This window comes from Conger conger, chromosome 7, assembly GCF_963514075.1.
Source record: "Conger conger chromosome 7, fConCon1.1, whole genome shotgun sequence".
Classification (NCBI taxonomy): Eukaryota; Metazoa; Chordata; class Actinopteri; order Anguilliformes; family Congridae; genus Conger; species Conger conger.
In genome coordinates, this window is record NC_083766.1 from 40421110 (window position 1) to 40440019 (window position 18910).

The following is an 18910-nucleotide window of genomic DNA, read 5'->3' on the forward strand; positions in this document are numbered from 1 at the left end:
TTGCAAATTCTAGAATTAAGACTAGAAATCAACAGCTCTCTTCTGCATTCACGATTGAAACAAATGAATACACCTGCCAAACACATCTGTGAAGCCAATTCAACAAGACTTGTAGTATCTGGGCGGACCATGTACAAAATGTGACTGTTCATTTTGATCATGGATGAAAATACCCTCAAATTAAAGCTGACAGTCCACCTCATTTTCATTATATGGTCATACTTATGGTGGCCCCATATACATGAATACTTACACCTATGCACACCTAATCCATTAATATGATCAGAAGACAGACACAAAAACACAGACCATATCCACAAAATAATATACATACTGAAATTCTGTCCATCATGTGGTGTGTAGACTGGCATGCACACACGGTGTTATGTTTTATCCAGTGCAGGCAGGTATACACATGCACACGCACACAGTTATCCAGTGTCATTTCAGAATTATTTTTGACATTGGCATTTTACATTTTTGAGAGATCTATTTCATAGTGAGTGATGACAGGAATGACAACTTTTTCACAAAAAGAAACTGCACTATAATTGTTCAATGTTTCAAGGCCCTAGTGTTCCGTTTCAAGGCCCCAGTGTTGGCATTTCAGGCTGCTAAGGGGACTGCCCCACCTTACATACAATCCCTGATCACTCCCTACTCCCCAGCTAGACCACTCCGGTCTGCCAGCTCTGGTCGCCTTACGGTTCCCTCTCTACGTGCACCTGGCGGTCGAGCTGCACGTTCACGCCTGTTTTCCGTTCTGGTTCCTCAGTGGTGGAATGACTTGCCTACCACTGTCAGAACAGCAGAATCCCTCCCCCTATTTCGACGCAGACTCAAAACCCACCTTTTCAAACTCTACCTTAGTCCTCCCTCCTGATTTCCCCTGCCCCTCCTTTCTGATATCCCTATCCTTGTCTAACCTAACTAAAAAAAAATTGCACTTCTGATGACAACTGTTTAGAACAGCATTTCCTGTGTATTTTGCTAGTTTCTGGGTGTGATGCTCTGATTTATGGTAGAACCTATGCACTTGTAAATCGCTTTGGATTAAAAGCGTCTGCCAAATGACTAAAATGTAAATGTAATGACCTAGCAGTTCATTAGCAGAGTTCAATCTTTGTCTCATCAGATCAGAGAATTTTGTTTCTCATGGTCTGAGAGTCCTTCAGGTGCCTTTTGGCAAACTCCAGGCAGGCTGCCATGTGCCTTTTACAAAGGAGTGGCTTCCGTCTGGCCACTCTACCATACAGGCCTGATTGGTGGATTGCTGCAGAGATGGTTGTCCTTCTGGAAGGTTCTCCTCTGCTGCTTTGAATTGGGACCTTCAAAGCAGCAGAAATTTTTCTGTACCCTTCCCCTGATTTGTGCCTCGAGACAATCCTGTCTCGGCGGTCTACAGACAATTCCTTTGACTTCATGCTTGGTTTGTGCTCCGACATGCACTGTCAACTGTGGGACCTTATATAGGCAGGTGTGTGCCTTTCCAAATAATGTCCAATCAACTGAATTTACCACAGGTGGACTCCAATTAAGCTGTAGAAACATCTCAAGGTTGATCAGTGGAAACAGGATGCACCTGAGCTCAATTTTGAGATTCATGGCAAAAGCTGTGAATACTTGAGTACATGTGATTTCTTACTTTTTTATTTTTAATAAATTTGCAAAAATCTCAAAAAACTTTTTTCACGTTGTCATTATGGGGTATTGTGTGTAGAATTTGGAGGGAAAAAATGAATTTAATCAATTTTGGAATAAGGCTGTAACATAACAAAATGTGGAAAAAGTGAAGCGCTGTGAATACTTTCCGGATGCACTGTATATAGCCTTTTTAGTTTTTATTGTTCCACCCCAAGATTTTCACTGGCCCCATCTGCCCCCCCACTAAATACTTTCTGCAGCTGGAATTTAACAACAAACTTCTTTGCCATGCATGTTCCTGCTAAAGACATAGATATTGGAGTTTATAATCTATGCGGAGATTATAAACTCCAATGATAATCTATGTGGAGTTTCAAGTCACATGTTTCTAAGACAATCAACACTGAAAAATGAAGTGCTCAAAAAGTGAGAACAAATTGCATTATCATTAAACTATAGCCATTTTAATTCCAAATATCTTTTTGAACTAAATATAATAGCTCCTAAATAAAAACTCATATGAAAACAAAACATCCCACGAATAATACAGTAAATAATGACAGAACATTTCCCAAACATTACCCACCCTAGGCGTCATCTGTGAAGTGGTCTCGTATTTTAAAATGAACTCTGATTGCTATGTCTAGTTGAGGAATGTTATTGCATCCTCTATGTATTCTTATGCACCTCTGGTTCTGGCGCTGGACATTGAATTGAAGCACAGCCATTTACTCTATTCTCCACATTACAGGGGCGGCAGTATTTTGGCCTTATTTATACAAGTATGAATGAAGGTGCAGCAATTTGTTTTATTAATGGAGCACTATTTAATGGCATTTAATGGGACTAAAAATAGCCTAGTAAAAACGACTGCGTCTCCTTGCAGCTCCTGGTGTTCTTGTCAATCATGTCATGTGTAGGGGTCCTCGCACGGGACTCCAAATTACGCAGGGATTTTACTCTCTACGAAACCGGGGCGCCAGTTAAACGTTGTGTAGCAGTATAACTGCAAAAAGTAATCAGTCTCATAAAATTACTATTATCAGAAATATCTAACCACAAATTTAGTATTTTAATTAATAATTAAAATAACCAATATTAATGATTAAACATACCGATAACCTGAAGGTTGGAAGTTCTTCGAAAGACTGCTTTAACTCGGCTCTCATGTCTATGTGATTCCAAAACGGACACCGGGGTTTAATAAAATATATTTATTAAACAAACTTAAAACACAGAACAGATAAACTAACGGGAAGTTAGTAAGGAAATGTAGTTGGGTATGTGTGTGTGCGCGTGTGTGTGGCGCGCGCAAGCGCGCGTGTCGCTTGAACAAAGGAAAGGTGGGAGTAGCTAGCTTGAGTAAGCTAGAGTTCTGGGTGTGGTAATGAGTTAGAGTTAGCTGTGAGAAGGGACTACTTGCGTAGTTTTACTCTGTATATGCGCAAAAGACGGCGAATCAATTCACGTACATATATTACATTACATTATTGGCATTTGGCAGACGCTCTTATCCAGAGCGACGTACAGTTGATGAGACTAAGCAGGAGACAATCCTCTCCTGGAGCAATGCAGGGTTAAGGGCCTTGCTCAAGGGCCCAACGGCTGTGCGGATGCACCGTATATATATAGCTAACAAAATACATTCCAATGGTTGGATGGTAAATATTGAAACACAGATTCACAAAAACAGTTAAGACTAAACTAAACACTGGCTATGCCTGAATGTTTGTTTTCTTACTGAGTCCATACGCATTGCTGGATCCAAAAGACATGCTGTCCTTGTAGAAGCGGCGATGGTGCTGTGAATGGTGTCCGGGAGAGATGCGCAGGCTGGGGTGTTCCCGTCTTAGCAGCGCGTTGTCGTCTGATCCGCTGGTCCTTTTCCAGGTGTAAAAGTTTGTTGCTGTTTCGTTGTTGAGCTTTATTGGGGTAAACTGATGTAGCGTTCTGCGTACAACAATTTCCACTCACTATAGGCCACGTAGTTACCGCGAGGTAACTGGGTGTGTCCGTAGGCCTGGTAGTGCGCTGTGCAGCCTTCAGCCTCTGTCCGAGTCTCGGAGCAGATGAGCTGAAGCGAATGGCAAAAAAGGGTGCGTCGAAGAGGAGAAGCAGAAGAAGCAGAAAAAGCAGAAGAGAGATCCCAAGAACGTGTCTTGCTCTTATACGGGACCGTTTATTGCTCCCGCCATTACGGGATTGGCTGAACCAAGTTAGACGTCATTTGTGGTGGACGTCGCAGAATTTTCCTGTGGGAATGTGGAAGTTGTAGTCCCTACACATGAAATTTCTTTTTTTTCCATCACCCACAAATTTCTAGCGCTCATTTAAATTTACCATATCTATATTAAAATATTTTGAGCATAATATTTCAAAAAGGCATTAGATATTGAAGTAAAAAGGATCAGACAGTTTTAGCTCGCTATCACCTCAAAGCAGTAAGTGTATTTTGACAGGTTGTTCACATGTATTTTTGTCAAAACTACCATATTTTTTTTACCATTACACTACACTTGGTTATGAAGGCAAAACCTTCATATGGCCAATTTGCCTATGCAAACGTACATGGCATCAATAATGACAGAAACGCATGGCAGTGCGTTCTGATGGTACAATGAATCATTCGTTTTGTGGGGGGTTTTATGTACAGATAGATATGTGAAATCGTTGTGTATGCCCTACTCTACAAAAGATTCACAAAAGCAGGGAAAATACCAGCTTTGTTGTCTGATCCATTCCCAAACTCTACATGCGATACTGTTCTTGTAAAAAATTATAATAATTCCAGCAATGACCTGCAATGGTTGACAAGAACACCAGGAGGCGCAAGGAGATCTAGCCGTCCATGTCAGCTGTTTTTTAAAGTTAATTATGGGTTTATTACTATCTCATTAATAATGAAATGAATAGTTATTACTGTAACCGCTTATACACCTTTCACAAAAAAGCAAAGACCCAGTGACAACCTGTGTTTGCTGTTGTTATGAAAGGGTTTCATTTTAAATTTAATTTCACAAATAATGATGTTCATGATCAATTCTGCATTTTATTTTAGGTTGATGTTTAAAGTTACAATTGGGGTTGGGAAATGTATGGGCAACCTGGAGCTATGTATGAAGGTACATCTCCAGCCAATCGCTAGTTCATCAATATCATATACAAACCTAAGCCTGACAGTTCCTGATGGGGACAAGTCCTCTGAATAAAATGAGGGGCTGCATGCATCTATGACATATGTTGTTTAATAAAAAAAAATAAAAAAAAACAGGATAGCAAAAATGTCAAAATCACCTCATGGTTCAAGGAGTTAAAATTGTCTGGTCTGATGAGACAAAAATGCTTGGACTCCAAGCACTATGTCTAGTGAACAGCAGGCACTGATGGCTAATACCATCCTGACAGTGAAGCATGGTGGTAGCAGCATCATGCTGTAGGGGTCTCACTGGCAGGGACAGGGAGACTGGTCAGAATTGAAGGAAGGATGAAAGCAGCCAAATACAGAGAGGTACTTGAAGAAAACCTGCTCCAAAGTGCACGCTACCTCAGACTGGTGTGACGGTTCACCTTTCAGCATGACAATGACCCAAAGCATGCAGCCAAGACAACTGGAGTCACTTTGGGACAACTATTTGACTGTCCTTGAGTGACCCAGCCAAAGCCAAGACTTGAACATCTGTGGAGACCTGAAGATGGCAGTTCAGACACTTCCCATCCAAACTGACAGAGATTAAGAGAATCTGCCAGGAAGAATGGGATAAACTGCCCAAATCCAGTAGTGCAAAGCTTGTAGAGACTTACCTAAGACTCAAAGCTTTAATTGCTGCCAGAGGCTTCTACAATGTACTGAATTAAGGGTCCGAATACTAATATAAATGAGAAATTTCAGTTTTAGATTTTTGATGAATCTAAAAACATGAAATTCTAAAAACAATAGTACATGAAGGCAAAAATGTGAGATAGACAGTGCATGTCTATAAGTGCACTGTGCCCAATGGTGAAGCAGACGAGTGGAGAAAGGTGAGTGAAGCGATTACTTTTTAAAAAAATATATTGCACTTCATGATTCTTATAGACCCCAAAATAACTTTTAGGTCTGCTGTTGTCTCATGAAGATCAGTACTTTTGAGAGTGGTGAGTTTCTGTAAATTTGTGAAGTTTGCCATGGAAGGAAAAAGGTTGGTAAAAGCGGGTCTAGACACTGGCATTTTTGTAATTTACACAGCTCTGGTTTATGTTATTCCCACCTCCAATTTCAATCCAAATACAGATATCAATCTTTTTTTCTGGTTGAACAGATACAACTAATGTTGTCTCTGCACATTCTTAATTTATACTGTTTTCAGTAAGCAGTGTTTGCAGTATTCAGTACAGTTAAATTAACAGAAATGTTTTGTGCACTCAATGTTCAGCATGGTCCGATGCACGCAATGTTCATTTTGCAATGTTCTGGCCAAACCTTGAAATCTAAGGACTCCTCAATCATTACTTCGAGCCGACTGAACTCCCCTAGGATTGGCTTCCCCAGCTCTGCAACATGGCAAGATTCATCCCCCTCATCACAGGGGCTGTCTGAGGGAGAGAGAGACAGAGTGAGCTCTGCTTTATTTGAATGGGATCTACACATGAAGACACAAAAAATGATGCCAATGTTTTGTCAAGTATCCCACCATAGACTCAGTAAATTCTTATCCAGTTACAATCTTTCACATGCAGATATCCAGCTCCAATGCCATATCTCTTTCTGGAACTGATACCACATTCAGAATTGACCCAGAGTCTGGTGCTCACTGCGCAACTGAGACATCTCAAAACAGCGATCTGTTATCTACAGTTACGGCTTCTGACGCACATGGCCAGTGTATATTTGTATCCCTGTTGTCCTGCTGTTATTGATCTGAAACTTGAGCTCTTGTGGGATATTGCAGAATTGCTCTCCATATGTATGAGAACTGAGTTAGATGACTCACAGTAGCTCTGTAATGCGAGCCCCAGTCACTGGCAAGCTTGGAAATACCCCAGTACAGAGCGATCCAGTCAGCAAACATACACTCAGTGATCTCTTTATTAGGTAGACCTGTGCACCAGCTTGTTATTGTAAATATTTAATCAGCCAAGCATGTGGCAGCAACTGAATGCATACAAGCATGCAGACATGGTCAAGAAGTTCAGCGGTTTTTCATATCAAATGTCAGAATGTGATCTAAGTGACTTTGACCGTGAAATGGTTGTTGGTGCCAGACAGGATAGTTCGCGTATCTCAGAAACTGCTGATTTTCCTGGGATTTTCACGTACAACAGTCTCTAGAGTTTGCAAGAAGTCTAATAAATACCTAATAAAGTTCTCACTGAAGTGTTGGTAATTCTGTCAATTGTGTACAGAAACGATCAACAAATGCACCTAATCCACAGAAGACTCGGCTCAGTTCGGCTCAGAATCAGTTGAAAGATTTGTTTGAAAAGATGTGTTCATTCACGCACTGCCCATCACTGCAACAGGGCAAAAAGTGGCACTAACTAATGCTGTCTAAAAGAAGTAATGATTTTGGTTATTTAGCCAATTACACTTTGGTTGCAGTTGCAAGATATACAAAATTAATGTTAAAAGGGGAAATGGTAAACCAATTCCATAACTGGACTGGGAGATATTCTGAGGGAGCCTCACGCAGGCGGTTTGTTTATGCTGTGAACAATACAGTTCAATACTGAGAATGAACCATGAACTGAGTAACTTACACATGTGCGTACTTTCTGGAAGTACAACTGATTGAACGAGTGACCTAACGAACCAATCTTTTGAACGAACGCAGCCAAAAGATCTGGCTCACCAAAATGAACTAATGTTCCCATAACTACTGGCAGCACACTCAATATGCATGCGCTTTTGATGTATGCTCATAATCACAGCCTACAATAGCCTAAAATCTGTAGTAGTCTCATCGTCAATTATTTTTAATGTATCCTTTGTTGAGACTAAACATTGGCAATTTAACAACTCACTACTAAAATCATTTTAAATTAAAAAAAACAAACAAACAATGGATTCTATTCATAGAAAGTAGTATTAAAAGGACAAATAATATCATTAGGGCTGCAACTAAAGATTATTTTGTTGTTGATTATTTTATCGCTTAGTTGATTAATCTAAATGGCTAAATACTTGGGTGGGGGGTGGGGTCAATTGATTACATTTGCAGTTGAACATTTCATAATTTATTGACATGTTTTTGAAGTGCGATACTACTATCCTTAAATCACTTGGGTAGTTGATTCTCTGACATAACCTGCTGAAGACCCAGAGTAGACCGTCTTTGAGTAAATAGCTCAAATCATCCACACATAGTTTTTTACTACGAGAAAGAAAGTGCAAGAAAAAAACAGTAAGTGTCAGAATTAGTTTGCAGTTTCACAATTTTACACATAGAAGAAAGTTACAATTCTATTTTTTATTAAGATTTGTACTTATTGATAAGAATAAAATATTAATAATATTCATCATGAGCCATTAAGTTTATTTATGCCCGTAAATGCTGTGTACTGTGGATGCCTACTATAGTATGCAAGTCACCTACATGCCATGTCTTACTGCTTTTAATGTATTGACTCATATAGCTACTTTATTATCCTGAAATAATATAACACCCATCAGTTACTATGACATTGTTTTTCATTATATACATTTTATCTATGCGTGTAGCTACATGCTGAAAAAAATGTACAAGATTATCCAATGGATGGGCTGCATTATGACTACAGATTACTTGCGGATGCTTGACTTTGTGTTTGTCTGTGCACTACACAGTGTGCACATGGCTACTTGTTTATTAGGCTACTTGTTTATTTGGGTGATGGTAAATGTTGGACTTTGAAATTCAAATTTGTTGAATATACATATTTTAAGATAATGTATTTATATTTTGAATGTGACTCATCCATTGCACTAGATTACACGTTGTGCATGCTATAACTGCCATTTCCACTGCAAAGATGGCACATGAGTAAAATCAGAGAGATTAAAACTAACCTTACAAGTGGTTCATTTAACGTTAGTTATAACAGCTGCTGATGTTGTCTTTTGTTTGCCTTACAAAACGCTTGATTGCTGATGGCATTAATGGAATGTAAAACCATGGTCAAAGTTTTGCAGAGTTACACAGTAGCCTAATATAGCTACCGGTATGCATAACATTAAGTTGCTGGAGCCGTCATAACTCGGCTTTTTAACGTTAGTGTAACTGTGGCATTATAAAAATTCCAACAGTCCAGTCCAATTCCAACAATTATCATGGCTGTATTTACATTAATACAAGAGCTCTCGCTAGATTTCAAACATGCGTGGGGTTTTTGTTCAATTTAACTATCATTTAATACAGCTCATTCAATGACATGTCTGATAATAGCAATGTTGACAACATTACAGACCCACATATCCTCTTCCCATCAGACGCGCCCTAGCAGAAGCGTGGGCGCTTCAGGATTACATACATTTTATATTTTATTAATTCAGTCAAATATAATTAACTGATCACATCATTAAACAACCTCAAGAGACACCAATCTTTCAGATAAAGTGGGTTTTAAGCCCACAATGACAAGGTATAATTGTGTTAATGACGTTGGAAGCTCCACCTTAGGCTGTCAACAATCGGCAAGCAGACTGTTCTTATTGATTGTTTTTCACAAAACTTAAATTTGAAAAATCATTATACATTTAGCCTTTAAGAAAATTCACTTCAGAACTTTCAGTGTGACTGTTTTTTTGTTTTTTTCGCGTTAACTAGACAGACTTGCGTTTTCCAGTGCTAGTCACAAGTAATTTTGTTGGCTGTGTTTGGTGTTCTCTAGCTCATGCATAAAATGGCTAATCATCTCTGCAGTTCACTATGTTGTTGTTAGAGGGGCGTTTATGTTCTTTACAAGTTCTGTGACAAATTCTCAATTGGCTGACTTATCTTGACTGATAGGCGGAGCATAGCCCTTTAAATTCAGTGAATCAAAAAAGTGCTCATAGCAACTGTATGACACTAGCTATAGCTACATAAACATACGGTGAATTGTTTTGTTCTATTATAAAACTGTGTCATGATGCTGCCATGTTCACTAACCATGTGAACTAGCCATCCTGAAGAAATTGTGGCGAGGTAGCTTGCTAGCAGATCACTGGGAGATCACTGTAGCTAGCTTGCTAGCTAGCTTACAAGAAAACAACAATTTTAGATTTGCATAACCAGCTAATGTTATATTTACCGGCGATTCGTAAATGCTTGTTGTTGAGTTATGTGACTTAGATATCCAAAAATTGTCTTTCTCTCTTTTCTTTCCTCAGCAATTCCATGCTTGTAGGCTCTCCTTTGTGCTCTGTAGCCCTCTCCTATGCCATCCATGAATGAGGGAATTCCTCCATGCCAGCCCAGTGCTGCAGGTCCGTCTCTGAAGAGGACGTGAAGACAGGGTGGCGGTAAGGGGTTTCTCCCACAGTGATCTGGTGTTCAGGTGGCAGCACAGCGAGGAAGGGGCCATACCAAGCCGTACCTGGGTGCAGAGGAGACCGGTGTCCCTCCAGCTCGTAATCCATCTTATCCCCTCCACCCAGAGGCAGCACAAGCCCACCTGTGCAAGGGGGGAGGTGGATGGATGGCAGGGAGCAGGATCAGCAGCCATTAGTCCATCCATTCTCTCCAGCCAGGACACCTGGGGCTCAGCTGGACTACCCAGGAGTACTCACCCTTGGAGCTATTCCAGTTGACTATCTCACTGCACATACTTTGCAGTAACACCAATAAGAAGGCTCAACAGAGACCAGGGAATGAAAACTCCTTGGATCCTTCTGGAACCAGTTGAGCTGTACCACTACTTTGGGGTGCTGATTAGCATGGGCCTTGTGAGGTGCCCTGAGACTCTGGACTATTTGAGCCATGTGAAGTGTTACAGCTTGCCTTTCCCTCACACAGTCTGCTGTAGAACCAGGTCTGAGGCAATCTCCTGGGTGCTGCACATTAGTGACCCAATACAGATGGGCAAAATGATGCATTTTGGGGTATGACTGCCTTTTCCGGTTGTAATATGTTTTTGTTGGGTTCCATCTCTAAAAATTCATCCATCCATCCATCCATTATCTGAACCCGCTTATCCTGATCAGGGTCGCAGGGGGGCTGGAGCCTATCCCAGCATACATTGGGCGAACCTCTAAAAATTCACTTTGTCAAAATATCTTATTTTATTGTAAACACTTTCAAAATAAATCATATTGACACTTTTGGAACAGTGGCATTTTTGGCACGGTTCGGCACAATTTGGTAACCAAATGCGCTCGCCAACATAGCTTTTGTAGCTCATCAGGGAAAAATTCTAGAACTTGAATGAAGGTATTCTTTTCAGTTGATGTTTTTGTTTTTACATTCCCTGTACATAACTTGCTGTAATGAAGCAGGACATTGTTTTATATGAATTCTGTCTATTTAGTCAGAAGGGTGCAGGTCTTAGCTTTAATAAAAGTCCTGAACCATATTTGTAGCCTGTGTAGTTTGAGATATAGATCATTATTTGACACTAGTAAAAATGGACGAAATTGGCCTATCTTGCCCCCAACGGGAAGTGGTTCTACATAACAATAGCAAGCTAGGTAATCTAGCATCGCAACACTTCACCTGGATGCTTTCTTTTAAGATGTGCATGAATGGCTGTCTTGCAGCATCACAGCAGCACAGCACCACAAGAATTCCCACACTTTGGATGCACAGGTTTTTTGGATGAAGTCTCTCCCGCACTCTCAGCTGGATTTGCCACCGCCATGTTCAAAAGAATACGACGCGTCAATCATGAATATGAAAATCAACGACATTACATGGTCGACGTCATCGACGACGTCGACTAATCATTGAATTAGCCCTAAATCTATACCTCAGATCCAACAGACAAGAAATCAGAAAAACACAATTTTAACTTTTGTTCAATCAAAAGACACAATTGTTACAACAGAGACTCCCCAACAATAACTTTGAGTTCATGGACAAATCCGGAAATAAGGAAACAAGGAAAAAATTACTCCCTCAGCCATCAAAGACTCAACACCCAGACCAAACAGGTTTAATTAAAAACAGGAACTCATCCAGCAATACATGCCACAAACCACCTACAACAAGAGAAAATTGACTCACATAGGGTTGCAGTAATCAGCAATGGAATAACTTCACCGTCACTTCAAGTTTTATAGTTCAGCGTGGAACGAGACAAGGTTGCCCCCTCTCATCACTATTATTTGCCATTTACTTAGAACCATTAGCAGCAGCAATCAGACAGAGCAATACAATTATTGCCATCCACACAGCCACCATAACCCATGAAATAATTCTATACGCAGACAATATCATCCTATTTCTCCAAAACCAAGCAAAATCCCTACACAAAATAACAAAATGCATTGCCTCATTCTCAAAAATATCAGACTATTCAATCAACAATTGTCGAGGACCCGGCCCTAGGCCCCCCTGATGAGAGATTGACGGGGGATGGGTTAGAAAGGAATGCATTGTTAACCCCTCGCACATGCCATCGAGGTGGTAGTAAGAACGCCCGTAAGAAGAAAAATATGTGGTTCAGAGAATGAGCAGCCATACTTGTCAGTAGAGGAGTCTGAAGTCGGGAGACTTAGATTTAGGGTTTTAAGGAGCAAGGTTAAAGTTCTGACTGAGAATACCCCAACCCTACAGGGGAGGGGCACAATGCCTGGCTAAAGAAAAACAAAAATAAGGAAAACGGAAGGGATGTCAATACCGAAAGAAAATTAATGATTAATGGCGGATGATTTACACTCAGCTATTGGCTGGATGTCCTTTGTAAATCCCTTAAGGCGCCGCGGAGAGGGGCACCTGAAGAGTGTGTTGAGATGGTGGCAGGCTTTAACGTCTGGCTTGCATGAGATCAAAGTTTGGAGGAAGTCAAGGAGAGATTATGAAACTGACACAGACACCAGTGATGAATAGGTTCATTAAAAACAACATAAGGGCTAGTGTTTTTCCACTCGTATATTAAGATGGTGGAAATTCCCAAACCAGAGGGGCCCATGAAATAAAATATTGGGGACAGTTCTTTTGAGGTATGAGAAAATGACAATTGGAAAAACAGAAATAATTAATATGATCATTAAAAAACAGGTTATATAAGAGATAAATGTCTTCCCGCTTGACATAATGGGGGCATTTCTTATCAAAAAAGGTACACTTTTGTATGCAAAAAAGATATATAAGGGATAAGTTTTTAGACCTTAAGAGCAGGATCCCAGAATTTGGCTTCAGAAGATATCTACGAGCTGGTGAAGAGAGAGCAACACAAGACAGCTGTAGTCAAGCTGGAGTGGCGCGCTCCCTCTGCGCGCCACTCCAGGATATGGATATGGAGAGAGGAGTGACGTACGCGGTGCGGACTCAGCCCAAGAGTTGTGACAGCAGGACTGATGTCGAAGAGGTGTTCACGCACATCCCTCATCATACAGAAAAGCTGGTGAAAGAGTTAAAGGGCTTTTACAACATGCTTGGAGCCGTGAACTGCACCTGGAGGCCAACAGACGGGACGCGGGGTTCCTCCACGCTACAGAACACCTTCCTGCTGGACCCACGCAAGAACCTGAAGCCTCCCCCCCTAACCTCAGTGTCAATGAGGAGAGGCATATGCTGCGGCTGCACTGCAAAACCCCCGACGTGTTCGAAGAAATACCAGTGCACATCCCAGACAACAGGCAGGAGAAGTACGAAGTGCAAAGTCACGTCTTTCGAAAGTCTGGGTCCTGATCCTGCCCCAGATTCCCAAACCAATGCAGCTGTTCAAAGAGCTCATCAACAGCAAGGAGGAGGGATCAAATCCCGCAGAAAACGAGATGGCTATATTTAGGGCATGAGTGGTAATTATAATCTATATTACTTGTAGAAGTAGGAAAAGTAACATATTATAAGTTTACCTTTATATATCTTTTATTTCTCATTAGGGTACTATATAAAGTAGAAAAATGTAGAGAAATTATCATATTTAGATAAATATAATATTCTAGGAATAGTTTCTTTTTAAACGTCAAGAAGGGGGAGCCATAAGATAAGGTAAAGGCCAAAGAGGAGGATGGATATAGGAAGGGTGTACCTTGATTTTTAAACATCGTGGTGGAAAGGTAATTTAGAAAGAGCTAAGAGGGGTATATGTAACTTGCATGTGATTAGCAAACTGCAAAAGATGATATGTACACTGTAATCTGTATAACTCTATTCTTTTGATTGATTATAATAAAGTATATCTTACTATAATCATATGTGATAAAGAGTCTTTAGAGGAATACATTGAATACAGGACATCGATTACCAGATTTGCATCACACCCTTCACTTCGAGACTGGGCTGGAAGTTCAGTAGAACTTACCAGGGCTCCAGGACGTTCGGAGTACTTGAGTTCGTCCCCGAGACACCTCATTGTGAGGTACTGCTCGTGGGAACGTGAGGTCTGAGCTCGGCAAGGGGTCCGTGGCTCACGACACAATCTTACATGAATATGGAAACAAACATCACTTAAGAATGAACATCACTCCTAGACTGCCTGAACTATTTATACCCCCCTTTTAAAAAGCATTAAAGAAGACCTTACCTGCTTGGATAACATTACTATTAACCCTAATAGGCAGAATCAATACAGTAAAAATGACAGTTCTTCCAAAAATTAACTATCTATTCAACATAATCCCCACCCAACTGCCCTCTAACTGGTTTATAACTTTGGGCTCACTCATCACAAAATTCCACTGGAAAAACAAAAAACCAAGAATAAAACTGGCAACCCTACAGAAACCAAAATGATAAGGTGATGCAGAAGCATCCAATTTCCACCAGTATTACTTAGCAACTTAGCTTACATACTGAGCAAAATAGCTTCAATCTATACCTCCCCATCAACCTTGGCTGAACATAGAACAAACACAATGTAAAGATTTATTAATCAGTGACCTACCTTTTCTTCAAATCCATTTCAAAACATAGCTTCTTCAAAAACCCGGCCATTGCCAACACTTTAACAGCATGGTGGAAATCAAATAATATGATTAATTTCACACTTAATTAATAACCATCCAAATAAAGGCATGCAATGGAGGGATAAGGACATCACCCACTTCCATCATCTCTTTTCAAACACAATACTTTCTTATGAACAGCTGATGCTTCAATACAATACAAACTAAGATTAATATCTGCAGTACATTCAAATAAGAACAGAAATTCAACTGATAAACAACCCCTTGTGTTCATCTCCACTAATAGCAAATATCCCTAAAATAGCAAATAGTCCCAAACAACTCTCAAAACTTTACAAATTCCTATCTACATCAGATTCTACAATATCATTTGTTACGTACAGTTAGAGACCCAAGCACAGACCAAGGGATAATCAGAAACGTTTATTACAGTCCATAAGTCAAAGCCAGGAAATCCAACGCACAACAGTTCCAAATCGAGTAGCCAAAAGAATGGTAAATAAACAGTCCAAGGTCAAAATCCAAAAAGCAGATAGTACAATAGGTTAAGGCAGGCGGGAAGTCGAAAGTACAAAACTTGTCAAAAACCAAGACTCAGAATACAACTAAACAAAAGGGCAAAGGCAAACTCAAATCTCAATCAATTCAGGCTTACCAAGAATCGGCAACTGCAAAGATGATCAACATTCTGACAAGGGTTCTATCAAATACTGGGGTTTAAATAAATGAAGGGAAGTGACATACTAGGCGGGGAGTGAGGATGGCTAAACAATTAAACAACAGGTGAGGGACATAATCAGCAATAATACAATAACAAGGGGGTATACAGAGACCAACACGTAAAACATACGGCTCCGGATTATGGAGTGAACATTTTCTGGGAACAGAGTTTCTGGGTAGAGCTAACCACTAAATTATCACAATTTATGGCTTGCAATAAAACACTTACTCCATCCACATGCCTGCTAGGTGACCTGTCAGATCTCAACCTGTACTCATAGCCCTAACAATTGCCAACATACTCATCAATTGGAAATCAAGAAACTAACTCTCCACTAGACAATGGTTGAACCTCTTATTGGACCATGTATCTTTAGAACAAGCCTCAGCTAGAAACAAAAACCAAAGTATGAAATTCCTCCAAAAATTCTCTTTTTTGACAACAGCACTTAGACTACCGGTGAGCTGACAGGTGAATAAGGTGCTCACAGACAGATGAATGAATAAACCAGGCTTTATGAATAATTATCTTCTAATTAGTTTAACAATGATCAACCTCTATAATATGATAAAAGAACTAAGGTGTTGTTTTCAACCACAGTTGTTACTTATCATGCATTTGGATAGCTAATAAACCATGTCATTAAAAGAATGGCCTCCTGATTAGTCTGGCAATAATAGACCTCTATTGTATAATTTATGATAAAATATAGCTCAGATTGTCAGATTGAAATCAACTCCACTTCTTACTTAGCTAGTCCATATTAATTCCTCGCTCTCTTTTTTGCAAGAAACTCCTCCCTAGCTGATGGATCAGCATTCTTGCAGGCCCTGAACCTGGCTGCCCACTCTTTGCAGGACAGGGGCAACTACAAAATAATTCCCAAAAAATTTGAAAACTGTACTTGTAAAACATGTATTAATACCAAATGGTCATTATTTAAAAAAGCTATGAGCGTGTTCCATTCTCTTATATTATGGACATAAATTCAGATAACATTCAGTAAATTCAGTATAATATGTAAATTACTTAGTATTATGCAATGAAAATGAACAATATATACACCTAAAAAGCGTAAACATATTATAATACATCCATCCATCCATTATCTGAACCCGCTTATCCTGAACAGGGTCGCAGGGGGGCTGGAGCCTATCCCAGCATAGATTGGGCGAAAGGCAGGAATACACCCTGGACAGGTCGCCAGTCCATCGCAGGGCACACACACCATTCACTCACACACTCATACCTATGGGCAATTTAGACTCTCCAATCAGCCTAACCTGCATGTCTTTGGACTGTGGGAGGAAACCGGAGTACCCGGAGGAAACCCACGCAGACACGGGGAGAACATGCAAACTCCGCACAGAGAGGCCCCGGCCGACGGGGATTCGAACCCAGGACCTCCTTGCTGTGAGGCGGCAGTGCTACCCACTGCGCCATCCGTGCCGCCTATTATAATACAGTGACACAAAATAAACATTATCCTGTATGATGCAATTGTTGTATAAAATTAGTATGAACTTTAATCACGCAGTTGTTTGGGCTACCTAAAGAAATCTAAGATCTTGACCATGAAGCATTATATATACCATTTAATTTCCCATGAACAAATTAGCATGAAAAACACATTACAAATTTTGTTTAGGCATTATCCAGTATGACAGCATGAATTTTGGTAGACAATTAAGGTAAAACAATTAATTAATTAATTAATAGAGACTTACTAACTTTTTACCACAGCTTGGTAAAGGTTAGTGAGATACAGTCTGTATCATGCCACTTCCTGTTTTGTGACTTATTAAAGGTTCTATAAACTTGCTGTCTATTATCCAGGATGCCATTGGTTGAAATTCCAGTACTGGGACAAAGGGCTTTGAAGCCTAAAAATCAATTGAACTTGATAATATTATAATATTTTCATATGATTATGGAAAGACCCATGTAATTATGCCCAAGCGAGAGATTTTTCTTTTATTTTTAACTATTTCTGTAGTATTTTTGCATTCAGCATTTTGGTGTGGACATTTTGCCAATTTAAAGTGTAATTTCTAATACACTCAATTGTTTTTCATATAACACATCACCAGGTAGTTTAATATATCAGGTTATAATCTGCCCAAACAAAAGCTTATAGATTTCTCAAACATTCGTAGATTATACCCCATTATTCCCCCTATTATTGATATTTTGCCTAACCGTAACTTGTGACATGAACACTGAGACACTGACCTGAGATCTCCTTCTTGACCCTTCGTGGTTCTTCTAGCACAATGAAGAAGTTTTCATGCTTCTCATACTCCTGGTCATCAATGATGTGTACCTGCAGGGTTTGACTGCAGGCACACACAAAGTAATACAACCAATTCCGTCACGTGAGCTGAGCTGATTAGCTTAGAGGTGAACTAACTGGCCCATAAAAGTATATCATGTTTCTCTTGTGCATTTCTGTAAATGTGGTAGTGTCTTTTCCACATTGCCACAATCTGAGTATAAAGGCCCAACCACACCAAGAATGATAACTATAAATATGTTGTTTTAAAAATCATTCTAACTCAAGTGGATGTGAAGTCTACATCACATCTATAACGATAACAACAGTGAAGAACGATATGTTAACGTGGCGGGGCTCCATCATAAAACTGACAGACCAGGAATTCAAGCTCAATTGTTTTATTTGCTCAAGAAACACATGATCAAGCATTCAGATTTCAACACAGTACAACGTTTTCATGGTGGCTGGGCCAATTATAGTTATTGGTATAGTTATAGTTCTTGGATGAGCCTTAAGAACTGCATGCCTGGCCCAGTTTACCCATAGGGAGGCACTGTACTTACCAGGTCTGGTTGTTCGCAAACACCAGCTCGCCGTGTGCATCGTCATAGTCTATGCCTCCTCCTTGGGCTGTGCCATCTTCGCTGTGATAGGGTAGGATGACGGTACCACAGGCACCAGAGTTGCGCAACACTGGCACCTCCAGGATTCCAATGCCCTCACTCACATGCAGCAGTGGCTGGCTGAAGCTGAAGATTCCGCAGTGATCATCATCCAGGATGGTCACTGTGGCAACCAGCGGCTCTACCAACCGAGCTTTAGGGGCCGCACATTCCCCTTCAATCTCAACCATGCCGTCCACATCTCCCATCCGCAAATTCAGCAGCTTCACGAAGAAGTACTCCTCCTCCTCAAAGACATCATCATCGATGATCTCCACCTGAGACAGGTCAGAGGTACATCAGAGAAACACCTCAAATCCACACTGTGCACACTCCGTAGTAGCAGTCTGTAAGTTTTTGGACAGTGATAAGATTTCTGTTCTTTTGACTCGGATTTGGATTTGAAATTAATTTACTTCCATATTGGGTGATCCGTGTAGGATCCCTTTCTATATATAGTCCCCCCATTTTATAGGACCAAAAGTAATTAGACAGTTGGCTTCTGAACTGTTTCTGATTAGTCAGGTGTATTCAGTCACTTCCTTGGTGAAGTATCTAGTCTTGATTTTTGGCTCTTGATTGCCTTTGGAGTTTGTTATTGG

At 40.2% G+C, this 18910-nt stretch overlaps 1 protein-coding gene across 3 annotated transcripts in view; it reads right to left on the minus strand.

Moving 5' to 3' along the window:
• slc8a2a (solute carrier family 8 member 2a) overlaps window positions 1–18910 on the minus strand; it is an 80317-nt gene that overhangs the window by 33630 nt on the left and 27777 nt on the right. Inside the window, exons 6-8 of one of the 3 annotated variants that reach the window (XM_061248272.1) lie at window positions 18210–18586; window positions 17604–17707; window positions 6104–6243 (exon numbers count right to left, since the gene is read on the minus strand). In XM_061248272.1, the coding sequence (XP_061104256.1) occupies window positions 6104–6243; window positions 17604–17707; window positions 18210–18586 (621 nt within the window). Of the gene's footprint in view, window positions 1–6103; window positions 6247–17570; window positions 17708–18209; window positions 18587–18910 lie in introns of all 3 variants that reach the window. The other 2 variants (XM_061248273.1, XM_061248271.1) reach the window with 2 other exon arrangements.